This window comes from Prionailurus viverrinus, chromosome B2 (assembly GCF_022837055.1).
Source record: "Prionailurus viverrinus isolate Anna chromosome B2, UM_Priviv_1.0, whole genome shotgun sequence".
Classification (NCBI taxonomy): domain Eukaryota; kingdom Metazoa; phylum Chordata; class Mammalia; order Carnivora; family Felidae; genus Prionailurus; species Prionailurus viverrinus.
Window position 1 is genome coordinate 45033564 of NC_062565.1, and position 14273 is coordinate 45047836.

The 14273-nt window shown below is 42.2% G+C and overlaps 1 protein-coding gene across 1 annotated transcript in view; it reads right to left on the bottom strand.

The window, feature by feature from the left end:
• Positions 1 to 6233: 6233 nt before the first annotated feature.
• TNFRSF21 (TNF receptor superfamily member 21) overlaps positions 6234 to 14273 on the bottom strand; it is a 70361-nt gene continuing 62321 nt past the window's right edge. Inside the window, exons 5-6 of the mRNA XM_047859190.1 lie at positions 9005 to 9233; positions 6234 to 7679 (exon numbers count right to left, since the gene is read on the bottom strand). Of these exons, the coding sequence (XP_047715146.1) occupies positions 7450 to 7679; positions 9005 to 9233 (459 nt within the window). The 3' untranslated portion in view covers positions 6234 to 7449. The remainder of the gene's footprint in view (positions 7680 to 9004; positions 9234 to 14273) is intronic.

Below are 14273 nucleotides of genomic sequence, written 5' to 3' on the forward strand. Positions count from 1 at the left end.
AAATTCAGGTTTGTACTACCACATACTAGCATAACTAACATAAAAATACTGACAATATTGAGGACTAGCAAGGATGCAGAACAACTTGGTCTCTTACGCATAATGCTGGGAATATACAATGGTCCCACCACTATGAAAACGGTCAGTTTACTATAAAGTTGAAAAAGCACTTAGCATATTATCTAACAATCCTATACCTGAGTATTTACCCTAAGGAAATGAAATTTATTTCCACATAAAAGTCCGTGCACAAATGGCCATAGAAGTTTTATCCGTAATAGTCAAACACTAGAAACAGCCCAAATGTATTCATGAATAGTTAACGAACTGTGGTACATCCCTATTGTGGAATAGTACTCAGCAGTGAAAAAGAACGTGTTCGTATGTGCAACAATTTGGTTAGGTCACAATGGAATTATGCTGAAGGAAAACAAGCCAATCTCAGGTTACATCCTGCATGGTGCCATTTATATAACACTTTCTAAATGACAAACTAGTGACAGAAAACAGTTGTCAGGGTTTAGGGTGGAGGGGAAGGTGTCACTATAAAGAGGACACGGGGGAGAGTTTCTTTGTGGTGATAAAGCAGTTATGTATTCTGATTATGGTAGTGCCTTCATGAATCTACATATGTGATAAAATTTCATAGTACTACACACACACAAACACACACACACACACACACACACACACACCAAAAAAACAGGCGCGCCTGGGTCTGGGTGGCTCAGTCAATTCAGTGTCTGACTCTTGATTTCGGCTCAGGTTATGATCTCCCGGTTCATGGGATCAAGCCCTGAGTCAGACTCTGTGCTGACAGTGCAGAGCCTGGTTGGGATTCTCTCTCCCTCTCTCTCTCTCAAAATAAACAAACATTTTTTAAAGAAGTGCATGTAAACACTGGTGTGAGCTAAGGTCTGGAGCCTTAGTTAGTAATATTATATGAATGTCAATTTCCTGGTTTTGGTAATATCATGGTTATGCAAGATGTTATCCTGGGGAAACTGGGCAAAGGGTGGATAGGAACTCTCTATACTACTTTTGAAACTTCTTGTGTATCTTAAATTATTTCAAAGTAAAAAAAATAAATAAATAACAATGTGAAAGCCAAACAAAAAAGCAATTCAACTTCGGTCGATTCCAGATGAGATGCTCTAGAAGGGCAGCAATCCAGTCCACCTAATTTGTCATTTGGGACCATGCTTGGCTCACCCAGTTCTACAATGGTCTTCCTGGCTCCACCATTTACTAGCTGTGTGACTTGGGGAAGTCATTATCTGTGCACCAGCTTCCTCATCAGCAGAAGAGAAATTCTAACAGCTCCTGCATCATAAGATGCAGGTTAGGATTAGAGTGAATAATACCAAGTGCTTTGGATACTTTATAGGAGGAGGAGTTGTTTCATGAAGGGACATATGCATTCTGGACTCCCAATATGTGATGTATGCAAAGCAGTCACATGACTGGGCCTCGTGTCTTATGATGGTTAGCCAATATTTAAACAATATCAACTCCTTGCTTGCATAATAATGTCTACAATACCTACATTTTCCTTTTGGAAAACTTTCTCTTTACAAACTATCTCTCTCCCGAGAGATTTGGAATGTATGGAACTGTAACTGTCTGCCCTTTCTTTTAGCGCAATTTTCTTTAAAATTAGAAGGAAGACTTCCACTAAAGGATTTTGTGATATTTTTTCCTTGATTCATATTTCATTTCTAACTCTCCTAATACCCTCTTTGTATTTCTATCATTTCATTTAGATACATTTGATTATAATTTGATTTGATTATAATGTCCATGTCTGTTTCCTTTCTGAGATGTGAGCTTGAGGTCAGGGTCTGCATGCTTTCATTTACTCAACATAGAGTAACTGAGCGCCTACCATGTTCCAGGCATTGTTCTAGATGCTGAGGATACAGCGATGAACAGACAAATGCCCTGGTGTCGACGGTCGTTACTGGCTTGTATAGAATTCTTTGTATTCTTGGCTCTTGGCTTAGTGCCTCACCCATAGTAGGTGCTCACGTGTTTCGTTTCATGGATGGATGAATGGAGTGACAAAATGAATATTTCTGTTGATGGGTACCCTGTGTTTAAACAAAAGGGGCCAAAACCTAGCATGAAATTGTTCTAACTTCTAAAGAGAATGAGACACAATTGTCACAGGACTTTTGGAAACGAGCTACCTGTGTCCCTCTTCTGCCTCCTTCATGGGATTTCTAGTTTGGCATCTTGCTATGGACAAAGCACTAGGTGAGTGAAAACAAGACAATGCCAGAGCAGAACAGAAGCGCCTCCTTTGGAGAGATGAACAACTATCAAAAGGCTCTCAAGAAATCTTTGACCTTTTTCCTCCTGAAGATCTTAATTACGAGTGATTCCTGTATTGAGAAATATAAAAAAGATGGGCCAGAAAATAGCTGCTATGTTCCACCTCTCTGAATTTCTCAGTTTGAAGTCCCTCCCTCTAAATTTTGCATTAATTAAGTTTGTTGGGAGCCACGTCCGGGAAAAGAATCTAAAATCACAGAGGTTGGGGTTGGCGGTGGGCAGAACGAGACCCTGTCTCCCTTTTGCAGGTTTTACAAAAACGCCCCTCACAGAACTATTACTAACATTTTAAGCCTGGTTCATTACCTTGGTCTTCACGGGTGTACATTCCCTGGATGCCTTAGAAATATCCTAAAAGTAGTTTTTATTTATAATTTTTCAAATTCCACACACAATACACACACATGGTGCAAAACTCAAAAGTCTCCAAAGAACAAACCGTGGAAAGAACGTGTCCTTCCTTTCCTCTTCCTGTCCCCTGGATAGCTCGTTCCTTTCCCCAGACGTATCCATTGCCATATTTTTTATATCCTTGTGAGGTACTTTACAAAAAGCTGTTATTTTGGAAATAGTGAGGCTCTGGCATCCAACACGCTTCACATATTCGGCGACTTGAAGTCAAATAGCATAAAAACTGTTTTAGATTTCTAATGCAAGTAACTCTTGGTCAAATCGCTAACTTCATTTTCCACCTGCTTTCAAGAAAAGAAGCCAAAGAAGTATCTCGGAATAGTGGACGAGTACTGGCAGGGACTAAGGTAACTGGGGTCTGCCATGAAGTAGCAGAAATGAGCCTAGCTTCCCACCTGAAAACCGCAAGATTTCTAGACAATGTCCAAGTTTCCTTACAAAGGTAAGGGCCACAAGTCTGCTAAACAAGAGACTGATCACATCTCCTTTTCTCAAATCGAAGTGTAAGATAGGTACCCGATACATCTACAGGACCGTACATCGAAACTGACACTCCCATAGCCCAGGTGCGACCCACAGTCTGAGATTCTATGACATAGTCAGTGCAGTTATGACTCATCAGATCTTACTTTATTTTTTGAAAATTGGCAAACCTTCAATCAAATAGATATAGAAACATAAATCAGAACAACACCACATCCCAAATATTCTTGATTAATCATACCTTATACATTATGCTCAAAGTCATGAAGAACTGGTCAGTTGCATCAAGTAATTGTTCAGCAGTGCAATTAAGCCTTAAGATGTTGCCCATCCTTGCTACGGAGCATATCAGTTCTTGACAGTTACATGTAGTTTTACAGGACGGTTATGGGTTCTAAAGCAAGCCTGCAGAGTTGAGTGGGACGATTTATAGCAAACTCACAATTGCAGATTTCCGAGTTCGCTCCCTGTAAGATTTATCCATCAGATCTGGGGTGAGGATTGAGAAGCACTCTCTCTTCACAAACTCTTAAATCAGTGGCTGCCCAAGCTGACTGACTACACATTGGCATCTCTTGGGGAGCTTTAAAAATGCTGATTCCTGGGTTCCAGGCCCTTAGATTCTGACATCACCGATATGGAGGTTGGCCTGGGCACTGGATTTCCCAGAGCCGCCCTGCTGATTTCGATGTGCCGCCAGGATCAAGAACCACCGCTGTAGATCTTGACCAGGACTGCCTGATTCTGGAAATCTCTTTGGATCATCGGAAATCGTTTACTTCTCTCATTTGGAAATGGTGTCATCTTCTCCCACATCAGCACTACTCTTTGCATGAAAACGAGGCCCAGTTGCAGGCTACCCAGTGTCGATCTAGAGACCAGCAGCATCCACATCACCTAGGTACCTATCCCCTCACCAACTGAAACAGAATCTGCATTTTAACAAGATCCCCAAGTGTTTCATGTGCTCATTAAAGTTTAAGGAGCACAACAAAGTGGCCTCCAAGGATGCATTCTAACAACCTCCTGGGTGCGGTGACAGCCCACAGTGGCAAGGATCTCAAGCACTGAGCCCAAGACTTTTCAGAAAAAAAAAATATGGGAGACACTTGTTCTGTACTTCACGGCAAACCTTTAGAACAGACTGCTCATTCCCAGGTGATTATTTACATGAAAAGTTGATAACCCAGTGAAGCACATCCAACTTTTTCCCAGAGTAGGAGATATTTTCTCCTTGGAAAAGCAGCCAGATCTAATTGTTTAAGAGCTCTTCTGCATTTCACCTAAATTGGCTTAGAGGAAACAGTATTACTCTCTAAAGAAAAATAAATTGTCTCTTCCTTAGCCCTGCAAATAGCTGAAGATAGTCTTTCCCCTACCCAGATGATCTTCGCAGTCAACTTTAGATTTCTCAACAAATGCTCCTGTTTCTGTTTCCTACTCTTCTGGTTATCCCTCCAACCCCGCACTGGAACCTAGTTTAGCACAGCCCTCAAAGTAAGCTAGTTCACACCAGAGAAAACCTCCAAAGTGAGCCACATAATATATAAATCAGATTGTCATCAACTCTGACCAGAACATTATATATATTTTTTAATAATGCAGCTTGGGGTTACTTTTGGGGGTAGGTGGAAAGCTATGTATTATATTAACTCAGTATTAAGCTTCTGTTTAACCCTAACTTCCATGTCCCTTCCCCTTGTATCATCAAAAGATGCTGCCCCCTTCTTACACTTCCACAATTATTCATTGAACTTAAGTATAAGGCTTTCTTTATAAGCCACATACATTTCACCACTGTGATCTCTGTATCCACGGCTTCAGCCTGACAAAATATTTCTGGTTATCAGTCCTGAATAAACCCTTTTGGATTCAGATTCAAGTCTGATCTCTACCACTCTGTTGTAGAGCCTTAAGCAAGTTCCTTAGCCTTTATAAGCCTATTCTTCATCTATAAAATGGGTACAATAATAGTACCTATCTTAAAAGGTGGTTATGAGGTTTCAATGAGATATTGTAAAAGTCACCTTGTAAAGTACAAAGCTGTAAAGGTTAAGAAAATAATGATCTCCAGGCTAGAAGTAACTTACAAACTTAATAACTATAACACTGATTTGTTTTCAAGCCCCACAAAAAATAAGTCGCAGTCTCCAAATCCTCTGAAAAACCCATCTGTCTCCTTCCCTCCCATCACCGACCTATCCTAGTTTGTTTCCCTTTTGAAGAGTTTCTGTCTTCTGTTCACAAAAGAGGAAGGGAAACCTGGCCTGAGAACCATAAAACCAAATACCAGAATTGTTCTCTAGAAACCAGCCACATGGGAGTGGATGAAAGCAGAAGACCCCTTCAATGTCCCTGACATGGGTGTCAAAGTGTCCAGACAGGGCACCCACTTCCAGTTTCTCACCGAAAGAGGAACTCAAAATTGCTGATGTCCTGGCCACTGGAATTCTATAGAGCCAGGGTTCCCAAGCTAAGGAGATATGATAGCACATAATAAAAAAATAATATATATAATATGATGTAATACATCCATCATCATGAGACTTTGCCCTATTGCCAAGAAAGCCCCTTGAAGTTACTCAGGGGCAATGACGTTTCACACAGAAGCCTGTGAACTTGTACAGACCCCCTCCACACCCCCGCCCCCCACGAGTGGTAAAATTCCTAGATGGAAATGAGTAAGAATACACTCCAGGACCTATGTCATCATTTATACCTCTCCACCTCCAAATCCTCTTTTCTTAAAATAGAGACAAAATAGGAGCCTAAGATTTACCCCCAAAAGACTAGGGAATGCTTGGTCATCTCTAACACTTGGTCATCCTTCTCTCTGAAGTTCCAAATACTCTTCCAGACACAAAGCTTTGCGAATCTGCATGATTCACAGGTCAGAAATGCAGAGATTTTTAGAATACACACATTTTTTTCCAAGAGGCTAACCAAAGAGTTGTAATTTGAGCACATGTACAAGGCAAGTAGTAAATACACTCAAACTACTCAAGTAACAAACACCTAATATTTATTAATAAATTAGTACACTTGAAGGCATTTTTTCTGCTATCAGTCCCTCCCCATGACCCACAAACCCCGCCCACACAAAGGGAGTCCACGCCACCTTTGCATTAGAGTCTGGCAACTGAGCGTTATTAGAGAGCATGTTTATAAACGGGAGCAGAGTTGCAAATATATCAGACAAGAGCTCTTACAGCTGCAGCCACTTTTAATTAAAGTGATTGAATGACAAAGGACACCCACCAAGACCAAGGCCTCGAGGGCAGACTGGACCTACCGACTACGTGTGTGTGTATAAAAAAACAAGACATCTTTTAAAGCAAAACTGAGCAAATCCCCTATGGAAAAAGGTGCCACGGGCACTCAGTTGTGACTTTCCAAAGTGCAGCAATACGTTCCAGAATAGCTCAATTCCTAAAAGATGAAGTTCAAGTTCTTTGGTGGCCCAGGTGTCAAGCCACTTAAATAGCAAGGTCTGATGGCTTGAGGATTTCATGTCTCCAGCCCAGAGCATCATTAGCATAAGAGGGGCACAAGTAATCAGGCATTCTACACGGTGCCCAAGTGAAAATCATACAATCAGCAACAGTGTGGTCAAGTTTCAGCCATGAATATGAACTATACAACAAGGCATATTAAAACGATAACTCAAAATCTATTGCATTACAGTAACGCAACGGGGTATTACACTTCTTTAACCCTTAAGAAAATTTGTAAATTACAAATAATAATAAAAAAAAAGTTACAATTAAAAAATAAAAAGCTGATGTGGATGTTGAGACATGAAGACTGCGTATAGAATTCACAAGATGCCATTACACTTTTAAGAAGTTCAGAGCCTCACAATCCAGTGTGCAGGAAAAGCCACACTGCATTTGTGGTACATTAAATGAATTTAAAGTGCACAGAACAATTTTGAAAACACATAAGAAGTCGAAACAGAAAATATGGAACCTAGAAAACTTTAGTGGTGGGTATTTTTCAACAGTTACACCTTGAGTAAGGCTTATAAACTAACTTCCTAGAAGGGTTAAAAAAAGAAAGAAAGAACTCAAACACTGGCCATATACTCTGTTACACACACACACACACGCACGTGTGTGTGCGCATGCACACACACGCAACTAGAAAAACAGAAACAAAACAAACAAAAAACCACCCTGCCACTACATTGAGTAATTTCCAGAGTGCAGTATCCCTCATGGTCTACAATAGATCGGGAAGATGGCTATACACAGAGTCCAAGAGGGTCTGGCTGGCTTCCTGACTCTTGACTCCAATAATCTCAAATAGCCGGTCCAGCTTGTCCTCAGCCTGAGGAATCTCTTCAATCACCCGCAGCTCCTCAGGATTCAGAATGTGGAGCATGTCGTCAAAAATAGGCTGTAAGTCACAGGGGTCCAGGCGTACCTGCCGCAACACCGTGTCCTTCTTTTCTGCAGGGAGGACAGGGAAGGTAAGGGGCAGTCAAGGGACTGGACTGGGGAAACAGAACAGCGCTAGGAGGGGCAGTTCCCCTCTCCCAGGCCGTCCCCACCCCCACCCCAAGGTGTGTGAGTGAACCCCTGGCACATTTTAAACGATACAATAGTTTTTACTTGCATTGCACTTAAGATAATAAGATCTGCCTAACAGAGAGCAGACAAGGAACCACTTGCATGGGTTGTTGACTGTCCTTAGCGTGACTTTTGTCTAGACCTAAAAGACTTCGGGATTCTTCTATAACTCAGCAGAATGCTGAAATACTTAGAGACACTTAAGGAAACAAAACAAAAAAACCACTTTTCCATCTGCAATGTGTTTACTAAACAAAGATCAGTCCGCCCTTTTCCCCTCGAAAATTCCAAGTCCATGTAATCTGCTTATCTGACTTTCAAATTACATTGCCACATTTCAAAACTAAACTACAAGGGCAAAAGCACACAAATAAGAAAATACTGCTTCTTGGATCACACCTTACAATGAGACAAGGGACTGTAACGTATTTATTACTCCTCTAAAAAGCTTTCTCTAAAATATAATATGTAGCATAAAATACAAACTAAAATATAAATCTTTCCTATAAATATAAAATAGATAAATGTAAATAGGTAAGGTATATAAGAGAGAACATATTTTATAAACATAAACTACAACATAACATGAAATATAACCCTTTCTTTAAAATCTAACTGGAATTAGCCAAACGGGGAAATTTCGAACAAAAACCCATTACAGATATAGTGTGCCTGCTAATTCCCTAGACTGCCATGAAATATCCGAAAGTGGGAAATTATTTACCAAAAATACCAATCCTCAATGTTTAAAACCTTGTTCTCTGCAATGATTCTGAAGAGAGTGCATTTTAATTTGAGTCACTGAAACTTACACTTCTGACCCCCAAGATAGGTTAGACTCTAAATCCTTGGATTCTGCAAACCCGGTCTGGTAAATAATTTTCAAAAAAACCTGCCAGACAACATTTTATCGGACCTTCCCCGAAACACCTTCGATAGCATCATGAGGATAAAGGGCGACCAATGCAGGCTCTCGGCCAGATCAAAAGAGCTGTAAAGACTTCCTGGGGGGGTCCCCGCTGTCTGATGCCTCAGTTCCTCTGGGGCCAGCCTCACCTTGGGGTCTGTTATAGGTTTTCCTGGGCAGATCACTCCCATGAGGCAACTACCTGGCTGTGGGGCTGGCCAGGGAAACCCCGGGGGGCTCCTCTGGGGGAGGCTTAAACAATGAATATGCCCTGCTGCCGTTCTGCCAACGTCTGTACCTTTGGTAATAAAGGAGCCCGTCCTGCTCAGAGCCGAGGAGCCGCTGGATGTGGAGTCACAGCGAAGAAGAGGCTCCGACTCATCCACGAAGAAGCCCTTGTTCTTGTCCAGCGGGGAAGGCTCCACCGTCAGCAGGGTGGAATTCTCAAGTTTCGTGTTGGGGCTGGGGATGGGGCTCGGGCTAAGTGGGCTGGGGCTCATCGGGAGGGCCAGTTTGTCAGTTTCCAGCTGTGAGGGGAAACAAACAAATAAAAATGTTTCTTATTATACACTTCAAAAATTGTAGAGGAAAACAATGAAATCAAAACACCCTCTCAGATGCTATTTTTGTTCCATTTACTATTTTATAGATGAATTCTGCCATTCTGACAGTCTGTAACTTACATTATTGCTAGACACACATACACACACACTTTTTAAACCTTAGGCGCTGGCTAAGCGTTAAGCATTAAAAATTAGGAAGCATGTGCACGAAGCTGTTACCTCACAGGAACGGAATTGGACAAGGGAATGAACAGGAAGATCTCCAACTTAGAAAAACATTGATTGAGCCGGTGTAGGTCTTAGATAACATCTAGTACCTTCCCCTCTGTATGAGCTGAATTATGTCCCCCAAAATTCATGTTGAAGTTGTAACTTCCTGTACCTCAGAATATGACTGTATTTGAAGATGGGGCCAACTAAGTAAGTTTAAAAAGAGGTGATTAAGGTATAATTGGGTTCTAATCCAATATGACTGGTATCCTCAGAAGAAGCCTTTAGAAGAGGCACACAGCAGAAAGACCATGTAAGACACAGGGTGATGGTTACCGTCTTCTACAAGTCGAGAAGCCTGAGGACACCTCAAACTTCTAGCCTCCAGAACTGTGACAAGATAAGCGTCTGCTGTTTAAGCTTCCAGTCTGCGATACTTTATTACGGTAGCCCTAGCAAACGAACACATCTTTTTTTTACAAGTAAGGAAACTGAGGTCTAGAGAAATGACATGACTTTCTTAATTATGGGCTCCCAAAGAGTAAGGGGCAGAGCTAAGACTCATTCCCATTTCAAAGCAGCTCAGGAGAACACCAGAGGCCAAAGCAGCTGGAAGAGAGTGAGGACCACCCCACTGGAGCCAGTATAGAGCTCCCAAGGACTTAATGGAGACAGTGAAGCTTGCATTCTGGAGGGGAGGGTCAGAAAGACAAAAACAAGGAAGCAAACAAACAAGATGGTTTCACATGGAGATGGTGAGCTTCATGCCCATTGGCTGGTATGCAGAGAATGGATTTTGGGGGGCGCGGGGGAGGGCGGGCAAGAAACAAGAGAGCCCAGTTAGGATGCTGCTACAGTGGCCGGGTCAGGTAAAAGCATGGTTTGTACCTAGGTGTGCAGTGAGGAAATGATAGGCGATATCACCCCGTTTTACAGATGAAATGACCAAGGTCCAGAGAGGGCACACAGCCCTTGGGAGGAGGCCGGTGCTCAACTCGGGTCTGCTTAATACCTCTACTTAGCTTCTCATTTGACACTCTGCTTTAGAACTCTGGCAGGCATTTGTGGCATCTCTTAGTTCATTGACTTGAATCTTTTTATTGGCTCTTCTGGCATGGATGAAAATCTGGGGGCCAGGTGGCCAGATCGCACAGGGCAGGGTTCAGGGAGTGCTAATCACCACTTATTAGAACCCTCATGACTTCACTCAGACACGACAAGCAAAACATTGTCCAGTTCCTCAATCAGGAAGACACTGACCCTCATTTCAAAGTATTGTGCTCAAGGGCTGTAAAACGCACAAGGCAAACACAGCTGCTTCTTTTACAACCTGTAAGGCCTGAGGAATTCTCGCAACTGACTGGAGATTCCAAAGACCACCGATTACTGCACCTGCCCACTGTTCCAACAGCATTTTTCCTCCGCACGACCACCCACACCCTGCTTCTGCTTCCCAGTACAAGCTGAAGACTTGCATAACGCATTCCCAGCTGCCCCCTTTCTGATCCACAGACAAAATTTTATGTTTCTGCTTTTACACTTTTAATTCAATAGGCCTTGGCATGTGCCCCTCCTCTCTGAAATGCACATGGCCATTCATGCCAATACACATTTTTTATTCACTCAATTAGACAAAGAGCACTTGTCTACACTCTGGTTCTCAGGGACCACATTACACTGGACGACATGGTCAGTCAATATAGTGCACTGTTCTTGCTTAAAAAAAGAAATTCCTGCCCACAAATCACATGCCAACAGACTAAGGAGTCCACCCACCTATTTCCTGAACTTAGCTCAAAACTTTAAATATTTTATTTTTCCCCCACTTTTGCCAAAGGATTCTATCAGTGGAAATTAAGTACGTGATTTCCAACACAATTCAGTGAAACAGAATGCTGCAGTGATGCTCTCTTATAATTAACGATGAGTCCAGCGAATAAGAAAATGTCCCTAAGAGTGGTTTTAGCGTCATCACCGTAGGGCTAACAATCACAGCCAAAGCCAGAGCTCATGTGACAATCATCTTTCTAGAAAATCTATTCAGCTACTAAATATAGGTATCTCTCCCTTTATGCAGGATACACAGCAGCTGGTTGATTTCCAGATTTCTCTAAAATTATCTGCACTTTTCCTATAAGGAAAAAAAAAACCCTGCTCATAGAAAGTTAACTTCTTTCCTCCCTTTATCTTACTATTTACAGTATCCATCAACACTGGGTTACAACACAGCAACTCAAGCATTGTATTACCTACGATACCTATTAGATAGCTCTAAATGGAAATTAAGTCATTGGGGGTCACCTGGGTGGTTTAGTCAGTTAAGCATCTGACTTCAGCTCAGATCATAATCTAGCGGTTCATGAGTTTGAGCCCCACATCAGGCTCTGTGCTGACAGCTCGGAGCCTGGAGCGTGCTTCAGATTCTGTGTCTCCCTCTCTCTCTTCCCCTCCCCTGCTCGTACTCACTCTCTCAAAAATAAATAAAACACTTAAAAATTTTTAAAAAAGAAAATTAAGTCATCGGGGTATGTGGAATAAATTAATTCTTTATTAATTCAGAAAGTTCATGTTCATTGTTGAGTTGATAGCAAATAAAGAATACTTATTAATAAGATTTAGATACTAAAAGACAAACACTCTAAACAAGAAAGCCAGAAAAGGGTCCTCTTGTTAAATCTTTAAGCATACACTTATCCAAATATTCACAAAATAGATTATGAGGGACTTAATTTTTTCCTTATGCATCTTTGGGCCTTCCAACTTTACAGGGACATATCAACTTTTATAACTATAAAAACAATACAAGTTATTTTTAAAAGAAGTTACCACAATGGGGCGCCTGGGTGGCTCAGTTGGTTAAGCAACCGATTTTGGCTCAGGTCATGATCTCACGGTGTGTGGGTTCAAGCCCCACATTGCGCTCTGTGCTAACAGCTCAGAGCCTGGAGTCTGCTTTGGATTCTGCGTCTCCCTCTCTCTCTGCCCCTCCCCCATTTTCTCTCCCTCCCTCTCTCTCTCTCTCTCTCTCTCTCTCAAAAATAAATAAAATACTGGGGTGCCTGGGTGGCTCAGTCGGTCAAGCATCCAACTTAGGCTCAGGTCATGATCTCGCAGTTCATGAGTTCGAGCCCCACATCAGGCTCTGTGCTGACAGCTCGGAGCCTGGAGCCTGCTTCAGATTCTGTGTCTCCCTCTCTCTCTGCCCCTTCCCCGCTCATGCTCTGTCTCTCTCTGTCTCTCAAAAATGAATAAACGTTAAAAAATTTTTTTTCAAATAAATAAAATATTTTTTAAAAATTTTAATAGGGGCGCCTGAGTGGCGCAGTCGGTTGGGCGTCCGACTTCAGCCAGGTCACGATCTCGCGGTCCGTGAGTTCGAGCCCCGCGTCAGGCTCTGGGCTGATGGCTCGGAGCCTGGAGCCTGTTTCCGATTCTGTGTCTCCCTCTCTCTCTGCCCCTCCCCCGTTCATGCTCTGTCTCTCTCTGTCCCAAAAATAAATAAAAACGTTGGGAAAAAAAATTTTTTTTAAAAATTTAATAAATAAAATAGAAGCAGTCACCACTGATAAGTATATTTTCTATTTGCTAACTTGGAAATATTATGGCTACAGTAGCTCTTATTTATTTATATTGGTAGCCGAGGAACAGGATCACCTTGGAAGATCACCTACTTGGCTGAGCACCTCGCTATACTTCCGTTAAGTGTCCACAGGCACAAAAGGGTAACATTACCCTCCAATTCACTGCAGTGAGGTAGACACTCGACTTAAAAGAAAGGCCTCTGGAGAAATCTGGCCAATGAAGGCAATACATCCACCAGATATTTGAAGTCCTTTTGCAGAAACTTTAAAAATACAATTCTTTTTGCCTTACAGCCAGGAGACAAATCATGCTAACTTAGAAGACTTACTTGAGAAATGAGGTAGAGACGGTAAGACACACGGAAGGGGGAGGCAGCAGGGATAATGAGGGGAGAGCTCCCCAAGCAGCCAAAACCAGAACGGTTCTATTGTGCGAACTTCAAGAGCGTGCAATTTACTTTCGCCAAATGAGCCCCAAATGTCCTCCTGATGAGTTTCTATGCAAGTACAATTAGTCCTGCCAGATACTGTATTTATTAGTCCCAAGTGATAGGGGAAGGGAGATAGATAAATGATTCACCTACTCAACAGCTGAGTCACACCTAAAGGTCCACTGCTGACCTGACTGCTTTTCTTTCTGATTAGCAGAACCACTGAGTACAAGGTACCATCCAAATGGATGAGGGAACCAACGTATTGATTGAAATTGGTGGGCTTGACCATCCCAGGGCTGTAGAGGTTTATAGCAGTCCTTGTAAGAACAGTGATTTAACTTGTATTTGGGCTACACCGGGGTGAGCCATTCATTTCCAGCTGTGTCTTTGCGACCCTCCACTCCTACGGCATCCAAATGAGCACCCACTCTGGGTGCTCAGCTCAACTACAACCTGAAACTGAAGCTCAGAAGTAATTCTTCGGTTTTAGCATCAAACCCCAAATCGCTTTCCTTGTTGACTAGCCTTGGGGATGGCGTGGCCAGGGATGGTAAAGGAAAATCCTTCCAAGCCTCAGTCATGGCAAGAGTGGTTTATAAATGAAATAAGGTTCCAAGACTACTCCCAAATATAGTCTGCAAACAGGAATCGGCCAGAGAACGCCAGCCCCAGAGGCTGTCTTTCCAGCATGCATTTCATGTGCCCCACAGTCAACTCCTCAACATCAAAATCATTAACATCCTGGAAATTCCACTGAAAGAGAGGAAAGGAAATCGACT